Here is a 21785-nt window from a genome sequence, read left to right on the forward strand (position 1 = left end):
ACTGGGATGCACGCAGAATGGAATAGACGAGAGAGAGAAAAAAATAAACCAAATAAATGGCTTCCTCCGGGTATGGCGTTTTTAGCTGCGGCCTCCCAGACAACGCCCGTTTATTCGAGCAGCGAATGACTCTCCGGAGCAATAATTTCTGGGGCCCACAACTGCGCTTCTGCAGCGTTTCGAGAAACGGTAAATATGGCTGCGGAGCGAGGGACGATAAAAATAAAATTGGAGATGAAAGCGCCCAACTGGCGGGAGAAGCGCGAAGAATAGGCAAAAACAAAAGTGAACGAGGCTGCGATAACTGGCCACAGGCCTTGCGACGAGCCTTAGGGTCGCTTGCATCTCTTCACTTGTGAGGCTGATAGTGCGAGACGCCTGAAATGCAGACCCACTTAGCTATCACACGTTTCCCCGAGCACCGTAAGAACGACGCTTTAGGCGATGTTCTTTTCCAAATTGCTTCGACTGGTTATCACTTTTCATTTAACGCTTCTCCTGATTGTTGTATGTGCGGAATTTCTTCTTTATTCAAAGTGCCTGTTGGGTACATCAGTCGCATTTGTGTATAGGGTTTATGCTGAATGTCAAAACGTGCTGGCCGTGCGCTTCCTAATCTATTGACGATCCTTGCGACTGCGCGCCGCGCTCTCCGTATACCAGCCAAACAATGACTGCGAAGAGTGGTGCGACTCGACGGTTCACTCTAAGGATCTCGACCCTTCACTAAAGTTTGTCTCTGCAGATACTTACGTGCGCCCTTTTTAGGCTGCTTGGTTTCGTTTTGTTCTTCTTTTTTCGCCTTCTTTTAGTCTTAGCTTTGCTCTTGCGCAAAACTTTTGGGAGCTCCCAAAAGCTGTTTACCCCTATTGTCAACGAGTAGCTTGCCTTACTATGCCGAAAAAAAAAATGACAGCCTCTGGGCACGCGATCGCCCTAAAAGGACCCTTATAAGTGTTCGCGACAAGTCCTCGTCCTTCGTCGTCGCCTTCCATCGCCACCGTCTCGCTCTTCGTCTTCCTCGCTTCAGCCCCATGCATCTGCTTCCTCTTGAACGCGTACCGACGGCTTAGAAAGCCAGGCTCACTTTCGGGACGAGAACTCCTCGCCAGCTCTTCCTTGAAAAGGGAGAAGCACCCCTCGAGAGGCCAGAGATTTAGCGCCGCCTGGTGCCAGAGGCAACGAGCTGCCGCCGAGCGCCAAGTTTGTTCCTCGGCTGCGACGTGGAGCCCTCCAGTCCAGAAAAAAAAAAGAAAAGAAACTCTCCACGGCACGGCTGCCGTTCACGCCAGGGTGGCCGAGAAGAACTCTTTGCATGCATCTCCTCTTTTTACGCCCTCTCTCTCTCGCTCTTTTTCTCTTTACGTGCTAGCTCTTTCGTTTCTAGTAATGCGGCGTGAGTGACGGATGAAACGTCCACTGCTAACGATAAAGAGCGTATGTATATGGCTGTCTAGAAGGCCGAACCGGTGGTGCAGCGTAAGGAAATATACATTCCCTCCCTGTTTATTGGAGAGTGAGCCCTCGCCAATCTCTCAGCTGATTATTGACGACGCCTGCAAATGAAGACGGAAGAACGTGCCAGCATGCGTTGCGCTGGAACCTGTCGGTTTGAACGCGGTGATGTCGCAGGAGACGTGGTTTATTTTATTTTCCATCTCGAGCGCATAATACGCACGCTGAACTACAATTCGGCTACTGCGCCGTAGTGAGCTTGAGAAATTGTCTCACTGGAAAGCTAATTTTAAAAACAAGCAAAGATGTTCTGTATTTCAATTCAAAGTTTGTTGAAGGGTAGACAAACGGTGAAAAAAAGGAAGCGTAGTTATTTAGGCATTCTATAGTATGCTTCCCTACACGTTAATCAAGTTACATAAACGTTACATAAATATTACATAAGTGCTTCTTCGATACAGCCGTCACGTCGGGTTGACGTCAATTGTGGTTAGTTGTCATGCGCTGAAGTTTGTTTAGGTAGCAGTGTCCAGGGCCAGCGTCCTCGCGAGCATCAGCACTTCATGTCAGCTTCTGGTGTTGCTAATACGCATGTTTCAGTTGGCATCGTTGCGCAAGTGCAAACTGGTTATATAAACATCTGCAACTCTTCAGCATGTCTGTGCGTGCAACATTTGTACTGTAGAGAGGAAGCCTCCGAACACTGAAATGGGCCAAACTCTCAAGTGCTTTCTAGTGGGTCTACCCTAAAAAAGGACGCCGCTCGTGCTGAGAGTCCGTGCTTGCCCGGTGTTGTCGCCATTTTATATGCTCGCTGTGTGCCAGCTAATAAATGCCCTAAGAGTACATATACTTAGCGTCACTTCATGACCTATCACTCAATAAGAAAATTGCAACACGGTCACCTTCCCTCCGCATGCTTCGCACAACGTCGATTCCCAGGCACGTGGGATCTGCGAAATTCCCATTTATAAGTTGTAACTTGGCGTTTTCGCACACGTACGAAAGCAGTTCCTTTTATAAAAACCTCGAACTCCAAGCGGTGCCTGCGTCAACGTTACAGAGCATATTCCAGTTCACTTTGGTCTGTATGAAACGCTGATCGCGCGGAGACATCACTTTTCACATCGGTAGCGAACGCATGCCACACAACACTACTTCGCGTATATGGTCGTACATGTGCAGAAACTACGCCTCTGTAGCTTTCCCTTCGTCGCCAAGAAAAGTTGTCTGCTATTATAGCTCGTAGATTCGCCTGAAATTCGTTTTTTTTTTCTCAGCTCCGTGTGGCCTACAGCCGCTTCGTCACAAGACGCAGTTCAGCAAACGTTCCGTCCCACTGCATTGACCCAATTAGGCTCACCAATTCAATTCAGCCCACGAGGTTCACAATCGGCCGTTTTTGTATTCGAAGCAAATGCAAAAGTACCCTAATGAACAACAGCACAAGTTATACACGCTGCAGTAAAATTACTGTCAGTCTCTCCCCCACCTTTTTTTTTCTTTTCCCTCTCTTCCCTCTTTCTCGTCTTTTTTATCCCCTTCCCTAATCCCCCAGTGTAGGGTAGCCAACCGGATGTCTTTCTGGTTAACCTCCCTGCCTTCTCCCTTTTGTTGCTTCCTCCTCCTCCTTATTCGAAGTTTCGAGCATGAAGGCTACACTAGTGCATGCACTTTCCATCATTCACGTGGTGGCTGAACAACCGTAGCTCCACAGTTGCCTCTAGTAATCATTTTAGTACGCCCTATGGCCGTCGTCCTATGGTCATCGTCGAGTGTTGACAATGCCGGTAAGAATTAAAAGGCGCCATTTTTGTGGTCTCAAGTGTGATTTCTCGTAAACGCGCACTCGTGTCGCCCACTCCGAAGCGGTGACGTACTACAATGAAAGCTACATTCGCAGCGCGTGGTGCTGTTTGTAACCGTATTCTTCGGCTACGCGTATCTCTCGAAATCGCTGAACTGTTCTCACATTTGCACTCTTTCTGCACACTATAATAAAGCTATCTCGCAATCGTACTGAAAGCTCATATTCTCCTTTCGCTCGCATGTTCCCAGTCATTAGTATTTCCAATGTGGTTGTGGCGTTACGAGGTTGTCTTGTAAAGTGATACGGTAAGCAAAAAAAAGAAAGAATTAAACTATACGTGTCCACCATGGTTTTTAATGTCAGAAACTTTCGTCATCCATTGGCACTACACACATTTTACGACATGGTCATGATTTCATTACTTCTATGTTTTTACCCGCCTTAGCGAGAAGAATTTTAAGGCCCTTATACAGCAGCTAATCACAATCATTGTCCACATCTCTAGTCATATGAACTGGCGCTCAGTGGCCGTCAATTGGCCCTTGCGCCTAAAAAAACACAAAATATTAAAAGCAAAAAAAATAGTTTCCCTGTTCCCTCATACTTCTCTCTTTCCCCCCTGTTTCCTCATTTTCTTCTTTTTTGCTTTGTGGCATTATTTTCCTTATATGAAGCGCTCACGGAAGTCGTATTACGTAGCGTTTCGCGGCTGGTATATAGTGTTAGTTTGCGCAGTGAATTCTCATTTAGTAAAAAGCGCGCCCGACAATTCCAATAATGCGAACTCTCACTTTAGGAACTTTCGTATTACGCTTATCTTTCACGAGTCCCAACTCATGGACGGCTTGTTTGCGTCCTTCTCGGAGCTGCGTCCAATTACCTAAGTGAACAAAGAAAAAAAGATTCGCTGTAAACACTCGGCTCAACGGGGGGGGGGGGGGGGGGCTCTCTAGAGTCTTCAAATATACGCTGCAGACAAAGTGAAGCGAAAAGTGAAAGGGTGCCCCGAATGCGCACCGGGCCCGCGAGATTTGTTTGCCTATAGCGTTATCGAATCGTAAACAACCAACCTGCGCAAGCCAATGAGCGGCGAGTAGCAGACAATGACAACACACACAAAAAAAACTTTCTTCACACTCTATGATGTGGGAATCGGCGCAGCCGTACACAGATGTCTGAAAAAAAAAGAACATAAACAAGCAGGTCGACGTCGAGACGGCGCATGAGAGTCCGAGCAAGGTGGTGCAGCCTACAGGGCAGGGATAGGCAGGCCCTGGGGAGAAACCGGCGCTCTAGGGAGTAAAATAATGCGGCGCATAAAGAGACAACCAAAGGATGGTTGCGAATATATTGATCAAGCCGGCGGGGCACACTGCGACGGACAGAGTTCGAGAATGGGGGCAAGCCCGGCAAAAGGATCGCCTTTGTTCCAAGCTCACGCTACAACTCTGGTTATCGAGACAGCGCTTCTAGGTTTTTTTCCGTGCTCGACCAACGCGTAGAGATCAACGGCATGAAAACGCAGTCATTTTTTTTTTTAGGCTCTGTTCTTGTTACCGCCAGCACAGACACGAACAAAGATAGAACGAGCAAAACAAAACAAAATAAACTGTACGGTGCACTCATTGCCTCTATAGCTATAAACTATCAAGAAGCTGAATTTCTTTGGTTTTGTTTGGAAGCATTTGACGCAGCTGGTTTCGACAGAACAAAATCAAGGAAATGAAAAACTTTATCGCTATATTCAGTAAGCCTGCCAGCGCTTTTTTTTTCATATATTTAGAGTCTTTCGCTTCCCCTTTCTTGCTTTTCGACTCCGTTCCTTTCTCTTTTTTTTCTTCTTTTTTTTGTTCGTAGGCGATCTGCTCAGTTCTACCATCTTATACTGTCAAACACAGTGTCGAACCGCTTGCCGAAAAGTTGTAGCAAAACGCGTCGGATCCGAAACAAAATGGTGACGTTTCATTTCGCCAATCTTCGTGAACTGTTCGCACGGTCGTCGAACAATTAACGACGCGGAACATTCCAGAATTGGGCGTTGAAAAAAAAAGAGTAATAAGGGAGGATACCGCAGTAGTCTGTGAGGATTCGCAGCACTGTAAAAAAAGAGAAAGCAGTTCAGTGAAAGAGAGCAACTGCGCAGTGCTGGTGAAACGCGCTCAAAGTTCTCTGCAAACTCTACTCATCCAGAACTGCAACAGAGTCGTGTTTCCTGTTCAGTTTTTTTTTATATTTCTTATTTGGCATGCATTGGGGAAGCGTCGCAGAGACCTATTCAGTCATTTCCAAACAATTTCAAGCAAAACGAAAAAAGAAAAAGAGAGAGAGGGGGGGGGGGCGTCCGCTCGGAAGCGAACGCTTCTTTAGTTGAACGGTCGCGTAGAATCAAGGAGACTTCTTTAGATGTGCGCCAGTGAAGCTTAATACGATGCAGTGCGCCCGAGTTTAACTCCCGTAATCTCCGAATTCAGTTACGTACACTTAGGACGAAACATCAATGAGCTGTTTAAGCCTACTTATATATTTTGTACAATATGACTCTAGCATATCGGCGCTTAAATGAACGCCTAAATGTGATAGATGTTGGATTTTATTTGGCGCATCAGTTCGTACTTGGTTTGCTGAAATATAGGCAAGTTCAAAGACCGTGGCAGCTTATAAAAAGGTTGCTTTAGAAAAGTAAGTGCGTCAAGCGATCCGTGCTCGGATATGCATTCTGAGGCACCAAACTAATCACTTTATTAATTAAAAAAGAAGGATGGAAAGGATATTGGATAAGTCAACCTTAATTGAATTAGAGACAACCCCATAGAATGAATCAGCGAAAAAAGAACAAGAACATGGCAATATAAGTTACTATATTGCTTTTATGAACCGTGTTAGTTTAATGACTCCAATGCAGCAACCGCGAAATAAGGCTCGCTCCTATAGAACACTTTGATATCTTGAAATTGTGTTCGCACTCTCTTATGATAACGATAAGCATCAGATGATAACCCAATCGTCGAGCATCCGAGCGCAAGCCTAATAAACAGCATTCCATAAGAACCGGCATTGTTTTCCGGCCGTTCGATTTTCAGTGGGGCCAGTATGGAGCTTAACGACTCTCCTTAGACCGGAGCTTGAACTTACTGGAATTTTTATCGTCAAGCATGCGAGCAGAGCTTTGACTGCTTTGGGTTTTGAAATAAGCGTCGACTAATAAAAGCGAGTGCAGCCGAAAGTACGTATAATTTTCTATTCGTCTGGCTCGTTCATTCATTTGGCATTATTTCATCTGTCTTATGGGAACGCCTTTCACTTTTGCATATTACCGCCACTGCACACCCGTCAGCCCATGTACTGACAATTTTGTCCTCTCTTTCCCTTCTCTCCTTTCTCTTATCTTCTTAATCCCCTTTCCCATTCCCTGTAGCGTAGGGTAGCAAACCGGGCCTGGTTAACCCTTCTGCCTTCTCTCTTGTTGTTCTTCCTTCCTTCGTATTATATAAACGTATGTTTCTTGTTTAGTGGGTACTTTTTTATGATTCACGCAGTCAAATTGACTCCAGCCACAATTTATAGAGAAATCCCGACGTTTCAAGGCTAATTCCTTCCTTTCCTCGGCGAATAAGTGTGCTGGTCATGAAAGCATCAGCGTGTATTGTCCTCTACTTAGTTTTGTCTGCATTTTTGTGGAATTCCGGCAGTATTCTTAACAGATTAATGGGTAGTTCAATGCACCGGCCTATTTACTTTAGTAATACAGCAAATTGGGCTAGGTGGTACTGGTTCCTTATTAGTTTACCGGTACTGGCACACAGGGCATCACTAAGTATGCACGGAATGTGGTGCACAGACAGGCACGCGTTTGTTAAACTATCAGGGTGAAGGGGAGTGCCATATGATAGTATATTTTACAGGAATATTTTTGAGCACAAAAACGCCGTAATATTTCACAAAAATTAATATATGTACAATTAGCATTCACTTTTCGGGACAAGCACAGATTCAAAAAATATAGAGACATTCAAATCGGCTTTTCAAATGCCGTTTGTCTCAACTCCTTTTCAAATAGTTTGATGCAGTTAAAGCTGTTCAAGTACAATCATTATTTAAAAACTGACTCCATGCGCAATGAAATGCAGAAAGGAGACATGATCATGCAAGCTAAAATATCTCAGCAAACCCTCAATAAAAGCATTCTCAAACAAAGCAATGCACGCAAATTTGGAATATATTTTTTTATTATTTTCCTCGCTATGTGAACGCTTATTCTCCAGACGATTCGTATTCTGCCATCCGCTTCCCTCTTTTCTCTTCATGAAAGACCGTCTCCGTAAGGAAAAACGCGCACTAATAGGGACAGCCTGCATGACATTAACAACGGTGTGTTTCGCCAATCAGAAGTGCTTCTCTCGAACGAAATGCTTCGTTAATTCCTCCCCCAGTTTCTACGGCGAAGAACCACCTTTGTGTCTAAGGTGGAGGCACACATCAGTATGCAAATTTACTCCTGCGTCGTCGTTATAAGATAAAAAAAAAGAGCCGCAAGATGCAAATTAACTTCGCTTTGTACTTCGAAAGGTAACGGTCCCCCTCGGTCAACCATTAATACAACGGTCCGTACGAACTGCGAAAACTGCGGAAAACAAAGCCGTATGTGACCAAAATGAACTGCACCCATTTTGTTTCCATCTCCTTTGCGCTGGAGGAGGATAAACAGGGAGGGGGGGGGGGCGCTGTTTGTTCTTGGCCTGCGTTGCGAAGACGTCCTTTTTTTATGGAGTGCGCCTGTCGAGAAAACTCCTTAGGCGCCACTAAATGAACTATGTAGTGTTACTGTTTATCACAAACACACGTCTATACTTAGATTGCAGGCTGTTCTGCATGTGTCTAATTAGAGTGCCTAGAATCTTCCAGGGAATTTCATGTTTGCTCGTATTCCATATTCATGGGAATTTCATGTTTGCTCGTATTCCGTATTCCATATTCGTTAAAGCTTGGCCGCTATGTGTTAGCGTCATCATCGATCGGGCTAAGCGCATTAGATGCTGCATGGCGCAATGAAACAGTTACTATAGAAATGAATAAAGAAAGAAGGAAGGAAAGAAGGAAAGGAGGTAGGGAAGAAAAAAGTTAGGGAGGAAAGGAGGAAAGATGCCACTGATTTTTTCTAACTAGTGCTTTATCGAGAGTTTTTGAAACTTGTTACAATTAGGTATACAGAAAACCTAGAGAATCTAAGCAGTCCTTAAAAAAAGCAATATCGAAACAACCCACTCAACTGAAAGATCGGAGCGTATTACTCTAGCAGGATGTCACGTAAGTAAAGTTTTTTGTAACAATTCCTGTGTAGTTGAGTAAGTTGTATATGTTGTGTTCCGTTTACATATGTACACATATCTTTTTGTAACAACTTTTGGTGTGTCTGTGGATGTTGTGTTCTGTCGCAATGTTCTGCTGGATTGTAATTGATGTTCACTGTCTGTGAGAATATATTTCCCTAAACAAGTAAAGTTACGTACCTTGAATATATAGGCTAACTCGTGCACAGTCAAAGCGATTGACACCACGTGCTGCGGCTCATCGTATTTCTCTACTGCTCCCATTTCTTTAAACCACGACGATAGGCCGCCGAGATATTATGTCGGAGGGACGCCATAGTACATTATAAACTACCATCAGAGATGCGCCCAAGTGCAACGACAAACGCAAAGTAGTCAGTTATCACATCTATGAACACGTATTGGACGGGCTGTTTTCTCTTTACATGCTACTACAACAATGTATATATGCAAAAATGGCGAGGTAGACCCAGTTCATTTCTACTGGCTTAAGCATGATAACGTGTCTCGTCTTAGTATCAAAAACATTACCGCCTTATATCCCCAAAGCGAATGGTACGTGTTAGAGGAGCCTGCTTAGAGCTGCACCGGGCATTCCTTGTCGAGTCCATTGGCGAATCCTACGTAGAGCCAGCAGTGGTCAGTTTCAGTTTCCAATAGGCAATACGGCTCTTCGAGTGCATGCTTCGGGGTACGTGCAAGGAGGTTTAAAAATTGGGTCACATGCTACCACAGCAACTGAAGTATGCTGAGGCTTCACGGTAGGTCACCAAATACCAAGGAAATGGTAAACGCTGTGGACGATAATAAACGATAAACGCGCGTCAAGTACTAAATCTTGCTTTTGCGTCATGCGTCTAGTCAAGCCAATCCAAGCCTAGTTGACGGCCGTGGCTCATGTTGCGAAGGAAGAAGGTGCTATACAGTGTTCTGCTTAGGGCTGAGACACTGTTCGTTACCGCACTGAGCATTACCTCACTGAGTGGCACTGAGCCTTAACACAATTGAGCGTCACCACACTGGGCGTTAACCCAGAGTGTTACCGCAGCTACTGTGCTGAGGCAGCAGACATGTGGACGCACTTGAATAATGAATGCGCAATCGGGACGTCGCAGGGTCTTGGAGCTGCTACTTCCACCCGCTAGGCTGTGTGGTGTGACTCCAAGTTTCAGTCGTGGTTCCCCAAAAAAGCGGCCCGTGTTGCACGGTTTTATTGAGGACGATGCGAAGTGGGGTCCGCGATTGTGCGAAGCATTCACTGCACGCTGCACTGGACGTATTCAAAGGGCGCGTTTCTCCGCCGGCGACCGTTCGCCATATAAAGTGCGAGAACAGTTGTCGATGTGATTCATTCGTTACTCGGCCCCCCTTTTATTCGGTCCGGTGGGAAGTGGCATCAAAGCATTTTCTCGCTCGGCCGTGAAAGGAATCGAGCTGCTGTTCCCGAGCCGAGAGCTCTCGCTCCACGAGTGCTGTTCACGGAATTTCTTTTTTGATGCCTTTACCGAAACACTCGAAATCTTTATGGGTTATTGATACTTCCAGCAAAAGATGTACACACTTTCAAAGAGTGCGATGGGGGTAGCAGTAAAAAAAACTATTAGTTCTGTTTTCCTAGAGCACAGCTGCCGGTCAGCCTTTCCTACCATGCATGCAATGGCGCTATCTCGGCCGTTCGCAACAACGTTTACGCGTGCAACGTCAGAATCCTGTAATTTTGACGTGCACTTACGTTAACCCACGAAAGTAACTCGAGCGCACTCTTCCCAATCCGTTAATACTATAGCGATGACAAGAACCATCATCATCCGCCTGACTACGTCCACTGCAGGACAAAGTCCTCTCCCATGTTCCGCCAGTCAACTACAGGTCCAGTGCTTGCTACTGCCAATTTACAGCCGCAAACTTCTTAATCTCATCTGCCCACCTAGCCTTCTGTCTCCCCCTAACCCGCTTGCCTTGTCTAAGAATACATGAACTTAGGACAGCAATCGGTAATTGTTAATTGGTGGTTTGATCGTGTTAGGGGCATACTATATGAGTACCCTCCTTACAACTAATACAATCGTCAGAACACAGATTGCGCTGTTTTTTTCTTTCGATCACAAATCCTTCCAGGCAGGCCTCACGAAAACATCACACATTTCCCCCTGCAGGCAACCATGGTGGTATGCAAAAGCGTGGTCGATGATGGCTCTGGCCGCCAACTCACGTTGCCTCGTCGCTTCGGCATCGGGAGCAGCCGCTTGACGCTGCCGTTGCGCTTCAACTTTCCGAGCCCGAAGTTCTGCGTCAGCTTGATGACGCTGATGTTGCACTTCGGCGTGTCGAGCCAGTATTGCTTCCGCAGAAGTTTCCTGGCAACGTTGACGTTTGGATTCCCTGGCCCCAAGTTCGGGGTCCGCTTGCCGACGCTGACGTTTACGTTCTGCTTCCCGAACCTGCCTCTGCTCCGCGGTGGTGGCGCTGCCGCTGTAACTAGCGACGACGTTGACGTTGTTCCTGGCGTTCCGTAAACCGTTGCAAAGAGACAGGATGACGCAAACACCGCGAACGGGTGTTTTGTACTGCGCCGTTACAATTGCACCGTATACAGACGTACCCTCAAATAGACAGGGAGAGAGAGTTATACGCAATGATTTGCTCCGCCACACCTGTGGTGGAGAGAGGGATATGGGAGGAGGAAAGCGCATACCTGCGTAAGAAAGGAGAATTAGGGAGAGTTGCGCATGTGCAGTATGGGTGCGGACGGCACTGCGCCGTGCTCCCGACCGGGTTGTAGAAATTAGGTGCCTTTTCTCATTTTCTAACCACTACCACCACCACGTCGCAGAACAGATACTGCCCCGAGCACAAGATGCACTCGCATCTAAAAGACGTAAGCGAACTTTCTCCAATAATCTATGCCATGCCGTTTCGCGGTCCTCACTGTTTTGCCAGATTCGCTACCGCGAGAACCAGAGTCGAACAGCATCATGCCGCTCGACCAATGATGTCAAACGTCACGTTTATACGCAAATCAAGTGATTCTTCTGTACGTGATGGCGACTCGTAATACCACAATGGTACCGCTGTTGCGCTCTTCGGGTTACAAAAACACGCGGCGGAACCAGACGACTTGCTGTCTGATATTGTGTTTCAATCGCTCAGTAATGTATCAATGGGTGCCTACTATGCATTGGGATAATGCTACACTTTCAAGTTTATGCGAACCTGACGAGGTACATGAATACTATGCACAGACTATGGTCGGGGTTTGTTCACAAGCTCACAACATCGTCCATCTCTTGCGTTTTCGGCGGGGCATTGATTCGAACAGCTCGACAGCCGAACCACTGACACCTCCCATGCGCCATGCATCAAAGGCCTCCCTTCCAAAGACTTCCTAGCCACTCCGATTCCAAAACACTCCCATCACGTTGCATTTTCCTGTAATGGCCGTATCCCCGAAAGTGAAGAATCGCGAAGAGTGCGCTGTTGCTTCGCACCATCACCGCTCTGGCGAGCGCGTTGCTTGCGGGTGCATATTTTACGCTCCTCCAAGTGCTTTCTGTGAGTAAGCATACATAAAGTGCGCGGTCATTTTTCTCCGCGTCCGGTCTTTCCCTCGACCTTGTAGCGAAGGTTTCTGACAGCTGACAGAGACCCGCAACGTTTGTGAATAATATGCGCCCTAATCGGTCCCCTCTTCTTCTTGCTCCTCTTTTATCGTTGTTTTCTTTCTGGCAGAATCTAATAACCGCGCGGCATCTTCGTGACGAAGACGAGTGTTTACCACGTGTAGAAGCGCTGCATCAAGTTCCCCGCTTTATACAAGCTACGCGTGTGCGCGTACCCTTAGACTCGCGCAGCTTGGCTCCTATGTGTTTTTCCTTGACATGTGAAGTCCACTCACGTGACTCATTTAAGAGAGGTCGCCTAGAGAAGCTTTGTATAAAGCCTGCTACTCTACGTATAGACTCCGAAAACTTTGCTTTTCCTTTTACACACGTGGCTCTCACGTGTATAACACTCCCTTTAGAGAGGCATGTTGACTCTGTTTAGGAGAGTCGTTGGACGAACAACTCTCCTAAAGAGCGTCAACGTGCCTCTCTAAAGGGAGTGCAACACATATGTGATTTTCACATGTATAAAAGAGGAGCTAAAGAGCTATTTTTTATTATTATAGTGTAAAATGAACGTAAAAGGGGAACAGTACAATGTTTAGCTTATTATTATCCACCAGTGCAAACAGTAGGACACAAAGCACTTATCATGTTATTATACGGCTAAGTCTAGTATAACCTTATCGCTAAATTTTGACTACACTTTGAAAACTGTAACTCTTATTTTTACATGTGGTAATCACACGTGTAACACTCCCTTTAGAGATGCTCGCTGACTCTCTTTAGGAGAGTAGTGGCCCACCCAACTTTCCATAAGAAAGTCAGTGCACGACTCTCCTAAATCGAGTCAGCGAGTCTTTTTAGGAGAGCCGTGCACTCTCTCTTTTGCAAAGTTGGGCGTGCCACTACCTCCTAAAGAGAGTCAGCGTGCCTTTCTAATGTAAGTGCTACACATGTGACTCACACGTATAAAAGGATAGTCAAAGGACACTTTCCTTAGAGCCGTGCTGCAGTGGTCTAGTGGCTAAGGTACTCGGCTGCTGACCCGCAGGTCGTGGGATCGAATCCCGGCTGCGGAAACAGCATTTCCGATGGAGGCGGAAATGATGTAGGCCCGTGTGTTCAGATTTGGGCGCACGGTAAAGAACCCCAGGTGGCGGAAATTTCCGGACCATTCCACTACGGCGTCTCTCATAATCAAATGGCGGTTTTGGGACGTTAAGCCCCACATATCATATCAAATCTAGAGAGCCTATGCATGACCGGCCAAATGACCAGTCGTGTAAGCTCTCTATTTTTCTACTCAAAAGTGTAGCGGTGGAAAGGTACGCAGCGTTACAAAGAGAGTCCCCTCAGCCAGGAACTTTGTCTTTTATGGGATCACCATTTATTGTATGGCCCAAAGAGTCAACGCGAGACACAAAGATGCACACGCAACAAAGTGCTACAAATAGTGCTCTATTGTGTGTGTGTCTTTCCTATGTGCCGTTGATTCGTTGCGCCGTCTAGTCTCCACCGATGCCATGTTAACACGCCCAATATTAAACACGCCCGATAGCTTCTCGTTATACGTAAAAAGAACTCTAGCTTTAACAACTTCAAACGATTGAATTTTTAATGCACTACAAATTGTGAGATCACCTTGAAAAACTGCAGATATTCCCTCAAGCAAAACGCATCTCGTGGTCGCAAATCTTGAGCGGGCGCGTGCTATGCTTGCAGGCCATGAGGGTGATTGTGTACACTGCGCTATGGTGACATTTTCAGGTGCAGCTTGCGTAAGTGAAGCGACTTCTACGAGTGACCTCGTTGTCTTCGCATTGCGCGGCCTTACGCTGGCCCGTAAGGGAGACGCGTATTTGACAGAGTTCACCTGTTTCCCCACGCAGTGTGCACCTTCATCTACAACAGCTCCGAGGTGTCCAACGGCACCTTCTCCACGCCCAACTACCCGGGCGTCTACCCGCGGGACACCGAGTGCCACTACCTCTTCTACGGCAAGAGCAACGAGAAGATATACATCGAGTTCGCCTACTTTGACGTCGAAGGCGTGCCCCCGTACGTACATCAGCAGTATCACATCCGCAGCGGAGTCTATAGTTACCTACAGCTCGCTCATCTTATATTCTCCAAGCGTTAGGAAAATGGAAGACAAGAAATTGCAAATCCCCGAGCTTATAGTAATGGATCCTACATTAATGGTTCTAACAGTGGTCGTTACATCTTTGAAATGCTATGTACACAATTGCGTACACCACTTGTACAAATTACAGGGCTGCTTCAGAAAAACTTCATAATGGTTCAGTTGGTTAGACAAGATCAACGTTTATCGCGCAAGCTGTACAGAAAAGGGCTGAAGAAAGCGACGAAAGACGTACAAAACACATCAGCGTAAACTAAAAAATGTTTGATACACAGCACTTGCCACGCATGTGGTATTATTATATATATCATGCTCATCTACGTATTAAGCAGTTAGTTTGCGCTGTTGTGTTTTCTGCGTATTTCATCACTGTTTTCAGTAGATTTTCAGGAGTTTGCGCAAGAAACGGCGGATAAGCGCTACGAAAAGCGGCTATGATCCAGCTTCTAGTATACTATTGTATAGTATAGCATTGCTTAGTATAGTTAGTGTTGTATAATACACAAAAATGGTAGGAAAGGAAACTGAAGAAAGCTGAGGTGAAGATCAGCAGGAGGAAAAATAAACAAGACGACAATATAAAAAAATCTAAAGTATAAAAAAAGTATAAAAGATATGTAGTAAGACATAAAGAAACTAAAAAAGAAAGAAAGAAATATCAACAATATTATGAACAAAATACCAAGAAATAACTAAATCTGCGTTCGTCGAGTGGGGGCCCTTTTTCTCTAGCTCTGCTGTTATCTCATATATCACAGGCATACAACTGCCTTTATATTTTTCTTTTTTTGTGCTTAACATGGACAATGGGCTAAGAAAAGCAAGATGCGTGGAGCTTTCCATGAACCTCCCGCGCAATAAATTTGCCTTCATTTACATTGATTTTGAAGTGTATGGTTGCGTATATATTATCACTCCGCTGAAAGCACTAGAGTCGTTCAACGTGCTGCTTTCCACGAGCCGTAAATAAATTATAATATTTATTTGCTTGAAATGGTCATAACTAAAAACCGACTTGCACTACATGTCAAATCTGAAATTTGATTCTATTTATGCAAAACAGGGCGAGTATGACTTTAACGTAAATAAATTGTTATCACAATTTATTAAGGAGAAAGTTCAATTACAAACAAACTAATGTATAAAGGCATTATTTTTATTAAATTAGGAATATTGATTTGACGCATTCACCAAGATTTCTTCACAGCTAGACTCTGAAGGGGTTAGCTGTTTTCATTTAGCAGACTTTCTATTTTGTAGCGTCCGCAGACAAAGCTTCAAGATGCAGTATTCTTTTTTTTTCTTCTCATCCTTTTCTGTTGGCTTACGTAGCACACACACGTTCCAAAGTGATGCTGCATTACTTGAACTCGAAGATGGCTTCTTAGTAGACAAATTGAGGTACACGTATCTGAGAGCGACCGCCTGAGTAATATTTGGTGAGTTTTTGTACAAATGACTCTGGTTGAAGAAAATATTAAGGAGTGGGAGTTCGAATGCATTTGGTTGAAGAAAATTATTTGTCCAAGCCCCGAACACAAGATATATTTCTTGAGTCCACCAAAATACATTCAACTAGAACACACCACACCAGTGTGGTCTTCCCACCAGAACACAGCACACCAGGCTAATGTGCACCCCAGGCCACAGCAGCGTGTTTTGGTGTATCAATTAGGTTACACCGGAATACATCAGACAGAATCTGGTGGGTTTTTCAACTGGGTAGGGTAAATAAGATATCAAATACAATTTAATACGAATAAGTTCAACTACACATAAACTAACGTATTAAGGCATTATTTTTATTAAAATAGGAGTATTGATTTGATGCATTCATAAAACTTTCTTCACAGCAAGACTCTAAAACGGTTAGCTGTTTTCGTTTAACAGTCTTTCTCGTGAGGTTCGCAGACACAAAGCTTCAAGATGCAGTATTCTTGTCTTTCTTTTTAGCCTTCTCTGTCGATGCATGTAGCACACACATGCTCCAAAGTGATGCTGCATTGCTTGAGCTCGAATATGGCTTCTTAGTAGACAAATTCGGGTACACGTGCCTGAGAGCGACCGGCTGAGTAATATATTGGTGAGTTTTAGTACAAGTGAGTCTGGTTGAGGGAAATATTAAGAAGTGTAAAATAGAATACATTTGGTTGAAGAAAATTCTTAGTCCAAGCCCCAAACACAAAATATATTTCTTGAGTCCACCAGAACTCATCCAACCAGAACACACCACATCAGTGTGGTCTTCCCACCAGAACACACCAGTCTAGGTCGGCGTTCCGACCAGGACACATCACAGTGGTTCGGCCTTATTACCACGACACACCACGCTGGTTCAACTTTCACACCAGAAACATTCCACCAAGACACATCAGAGTGGGTCGTTGTTTCCACCACGCAGAGCACGCCAGGCTAGTGTATTCACCAAGACACAGCAGCGTGTACTGGTGTATACACCAGATCACACCAGAGCACACCAGACACACTTGGGTTTTCAACTGGGGTAGATCTTATGTTGGCCGTAATGCGAGCGCCTCCCATACAGAGCACAACTTCGGCGCCTTCTTTAAAAGAGCAGAAATGACGAATTCGTCATCGCAGGTGCCTCTCGGACACGGCGAGCGACTACGTGGAGTTCTCCAACTTCCGCACGGTGGACCGCAAGATCCCGCGCCACTGCGGCAACCTGCGACCGACAAAAATCGAGTCCGACGCCGACTTCTTCCGCGTCTCGTTCAAGTCCAACGACAAGTTCGACGGCACCGGATTCGAGGCCTTCTACCAGTTCAGAAACAACCCCGGTACGTATCTCATATCTTTCTTTTTATTGGTATAGCAATTTTATGGGCACTCTCAACGGGTCTTTTGACGTCGCCGTCATGTTCCGTATAAATTCCCAATAGATAGCATTCCCCTGTGCATTTCATGTTGAACTCGTGGCTGAAAGTGCGAGAGGGGGAGCGATAAACGTGGCTGAAGCAGAGATAAGACGAGCCGACCCATCTCCGCCGCACGGAGAGCTCACGTGATATCACCCAGTGTGCAAGACCTGCCCACGATGGCGGCTCTAACAAAGAGTAAATGACCCACCCGTATAGAAAGAGCACGATGGTACGTGAAAGCGTGTGTCACTCGAGTAGCAGCTTTGAGCTTTTGATTATGAGGGCCTGGTCTCGATCACTAGAACACGCCCTAACTCGGCAGCCATCACCAGATGGTTTATATATCCTTCTACGAGCTGCGCTGTTAATGCAAAGATACTGTGTGAAAACCACCGATTTCCCTGTAGAAGAAGAAGAACAAAACTTTATTAGCGAAAAAGACTTTGTTGTCACTAAAACAGTGGCAGCGCCACGTGGTCGGGCCCGTATTACAAGACACCGCTGGCTCTCGCCATCCTTTCAGCTTTCCTGACCAGGCTCCGCTGGTCCTTAAGGGCTGGGCTGGACAGCATTGCCTCCCACATCTCCCTGCTGTTGTTCTCTTCGTGTTCTTCGGTGTGTGCCGTACATTCCCACGTGCTTTGGTAGAGCGTCGGTGTACTTCCATACTGCGGGCATATGTCTTTGTATGATGTTGGGTAGTACGTATGCAATCTGTGGACGTTTATGTATGTGTATGTTTGGAGTCGGCGTAACGTCACAGAATCCATGGCCGAAAGGTTCTTGTGTGGTTCTGGGTGATGTATCCGCGAATCTCTGCAGTATTGCAGGATCGCTTTGTAACTGGGATCGATGGGTGTCGGGTCCTCCACGGCGTCGCCATCGGCAGCTCGGTAATTCGTGAAACCTTGAGCCACCCCATCTGCATAGAGGTTCCCCGTAATATCCTCGTGTCCCGGGGCCCAAGGGATTGTCTGGGTATAGCGTGTGCCTAGCTGTCTGCTACTTTATGTCAGTATCCTGTGTCCCTTGGCGTCGATTTTCCCTTTCTGATAATTTCTACATGCAGCATAGAATCTATGATGACACTCAGCGAAGTGTTGCGCTACATGCCTTTCCTTATAGCTAAGGCAATGGCAATCTTATCTGCTTGTATTACAGTTGCTTGGGAAACCGAAGCACAGGCTATGACCATACCGCTTTTGTTTACCACAACCATTACCATATTTTTTGCATTGGTCCAGTATGGCGAAGCATCCGTGAATCTCGAAATATTCGGGAACATTGTTGTTTTGTCGATATATGCCACTATGCCACTCGAGCTTTTCTCCACCCTGCATGTAATGTCGGATCCATGTTTTGTGGTATTGGTGATACCCCATACAAATCTCTGATCTGGCATTGTAGTGCCTTGGTCCTTTAGTGTGCGTGCATACACCTTTCACGGCCGACTCTATAAAGAAGAGCTCTGCCTGCTGGAGTTTGGGCCAATCGAGTCCTCTGCGCTATGATTTGGGGCTCAGCCAGCTCATCAAAGGCTTTGTGGAGGCCGGTGAATAGAAGCTTCTCATTAGAAGTGTTACACGGCAACCTCAGTGCTGCCTTTTATGCCATCCTTATAATTTTATCAGCCTTATCTTGTTCCTTCCTATTCAGGGCATGGTAAGGGAGCGAGTACATCACTCTGCTGATTACCAGGCTTTTCACGAGTCTGAGGGTGTCATGTTCCCCCATCCCTCTCCTATTATGGGCCACGTGGGCTATCATCCGATTAATCTGACTATCATCCGATTAAGACACCTGTTGTTCGATTGTAGTCACATTCCCAGCACTCTAAGTGTTCTCCGCTCCGGAATAACCGTCACCTGAAGCCGGATCTCGAGTGCGAGTCCGGGATCTTCTCTTTGTTTCTTGTCTTTTGTGAGGCTAATCAGTTCCGACTTCTCCGGCGAGCACTGTAATCCCCTTTCGTTTATATATGCTTCTATTATATTGGCTGTCAATTGGAGCTTTTCCTCCATTTCGCCCAAGTTGCCCTTTGTTATCTTTATTGTTATATCATCCGCATATGGAGAATGTTGAGTGTCGGGAATTTCTAGGAGCTTTTTAGCCAGTCCAATTATGGCTATGTTGAAGAGTGTAGGTAAAAGACTGATTCTTGTGGTTTGCCTCTGATCGGAGGAAAGATGATGTTGGATTCATCATCTCCTACTCTTATAACAGCTGTTCTTTCGTTCAGGAAATCTTCAAACGTACTGAAACGTCCTAATACTACAGTTCGTCTCGGCTAAGCCGTCAAGTATCCCTTTGTGGCTTACGTTGTCAAAGGCTCCTTTTATGTCAATGGCCATGACAATGTGTTCTCCTGGTTTGGTGACGTTGCTTAAAACTTCCTCTTTTAAAAGCAGGAGAATATTCTGTGTTGAAAGATGTGGCCTGAAGCCAAAAATGGTCTCAGGCATGAGGTTATTTTCTTCAAGATGACGCTGTAGTCGAATGTTTACTATTCTTTCGAACACGTTTCCTAGACATGAAGTGAGAGATATGCGGCGAAAATTTTCCAAAGCCAATTTCTTCCCTGGTTTTGGGATCATGATAGTAACAGCGTGTTTCCATTGATATGGTATCATTTTTTTAACACAATGATCATTTATGAAGCTCGTGAGGGCTGTGATAGATTCATCGTTCATGTTTCTGATCATGGCATTTGGTATTTGATCCGCCCCTGCCACTGTGTTCCGCTTTGTACAGGCGATTGCTTCTCGCACTTCTGCTTCCGTGAAGAGCTCGTTCGTTCCTGGGTGTGGGTGGCCTTCCCAGTGTGTTGTTGCAAGTTGACTAGCGTATTCTTCTGCCTCTTGTGTTACGTTTTTTATTTTAATTTTGAGCTTTCGGTTGCTTTTTGGCCGCTTCCATCACTTGGTACAGAGGTGTCGAGACTTTGTCACCGAAGCATTTGGCATAGACTGCATTGAGAAGTTGGTCTTTAATTTATTGATTGATTTGTGGGGTTTAACGTCCCAAAACCACCATATGATTATGAGAGATGCCGTAGTGGAGAGCTCCGGAAATTTTGACCACCTGGGGTTCTTTAACGTGCACCCAAATCTGAGCACACGGGCCTCGACATTTCCGCCTCCATCGGAAATGCAGCCGCCGCAGCCGGGATTTGAACCCGCGACCTGCGGGTCAGGAGCCGAGTACCTTAGCCACTAGACCACCGCGGCGGGGCGGAAGTTGGTCTTTAGTGCCTGGTACGAGTGTAACAATCTATTCATGTTTTTCTGGCTTTCGCGTCGTGCTTTGAGTGGGTCAATCATTGACCTAAGGATGCTCCATACTTTCGCTCTTCCTAGTGTTCCCTGTAATGTACCACAGAAGCCTTCCCAGTGTGTTGTTGCAAGTTGACTAGCGTATTCTTCTGCCTCTTGTGTTACGTTTTTTATTTTAATTTTGAGCTTTCGGTTGCTTTTTGCCGTTTCCATCACTTTGTCAACCTTCTTCGTGCATCCCACAAATGTAGTAGGCGAGGGTTGACTTCAGGTGTTTTCTCCGTCCTGGTGACACTTTTGTTGTGTTACGCCATCCTCATGTATGGAGTGGTACGGCATCCTCATGTGTTCCATCCAGAGCAGCCAGAGCGGCATCATCGGCGCGTTCGTTTCCTATGATGCCACAGTGACTTAGAAGCCACTGAAACGTCACGTGGTGCCCTTTCATGTGTGTTGTGTGAATAAGATTACAAATTTCATATACGAGCTGTTTGTACGGCCCGCGACGCAGTGCTGTTTTCGCTGCCCTGATAGTGGTCATTCTTTTTCGGCGTTACAGATCCTTTCACAGTCCGACAAGTCTCCGCTGTGCAGAACAAGCAAAATGGTAAGTAACAGAGAACATCTGCTCATTGGTCGGGTCATTCCATGTTCGAGTAGTTGCACCTTATTTTGCAACGCACTCGGAGAGTTAATCAGAGAGCTGGAAACGATTCTAATTTGACATTACACTACTGCTTGACAGCTGTTTTGTTTTTATGCTTATCCTGAGCATCAGGTCAAGAGTGATTCCACGTAAGATCGATGGCTGGTCAACCTCCTATTTTTTTTTAAACTTTATACATTGTTGCCGGGTCAGTGGAAAGAAGAGATCCGCAACTAGTCTCGCTGTAAATTGTTTGGAGGCACAGTGAATCAATAATGATGGAGAGTTCGAGTGCCATGCTTACTTGTTCTGCTGCTTTTTTAAAAATTTGGCGATGAATTACGCAACTGTTTTTAAAGCTACCAGTCTCAAATTCATTTGGCTACATATAGGCTTACTGGCGCTTACGTTCAATTACATTTCGTTTGCCAACGTAGTGTGCATTTGTTTGAGAAATTCTCAAATTTGATCTAAAAACGTTTTTTTTTTTGCCTAGTTTGCAGGTTTTCATTTCACAAAGCACCTATGCCAGAGTGGTGAAAATTCCGCATTTTTTTCAACATGCCTATTTTTAAAACTTCCAAAGCTTTTAATAATAGCACTTCTCAATAAAAAGATCTATTCGGGCTATCTTCTTGAAAAGAG

General features: G+C 45.5%; 1 protein-coding gene across 2 annotated transcripts in view; it reads left to right on the top strand.

Annotated features, from left to right (window-relative positions):
* Nucleotides 1-21785, top strand: part of LOC119173953 (suppressor of lurcher protein 1) — a 376626-nt gene that overhangs the window by 352621 nt on the left and 2220 nt on the right. For both annotated transcript variants that reach the window (XM_075895055.1, XM_075895053.1), the window contains exons 12-14: nucleotides 14087-14255; nucleotides 16942-17141; nucleotides 21054-21101. In XM_075895055.1, coding sequence (XP_075751170.1) covers nucleotides 14087-14255; nucleotides 16942-17141; nucleotides 21054-21101 — 417 coding nt within the window. The remainder of the gene's footprint in view (nucleotides 1-14086; nucleotides 14256-16941; nucleotides 17142-21053; nucleotides 21102-21785) is intronic.

The sequence above is a fragment of the Rhipicephalus microplus genome, chromosome 5 (genome assembly GCF_043290135.1).
Source record: "Rhipicephalus microplus isolate Deutch F79 chromosome 5, USDA_Rmic, whole genome shotgun sequence".
NCBI lineage: Eukaryota > Metazoa > Arthropoda > Arachnida > Ixodida > Ixodidae > Rhipicephalus > Rhipicephalus microplus.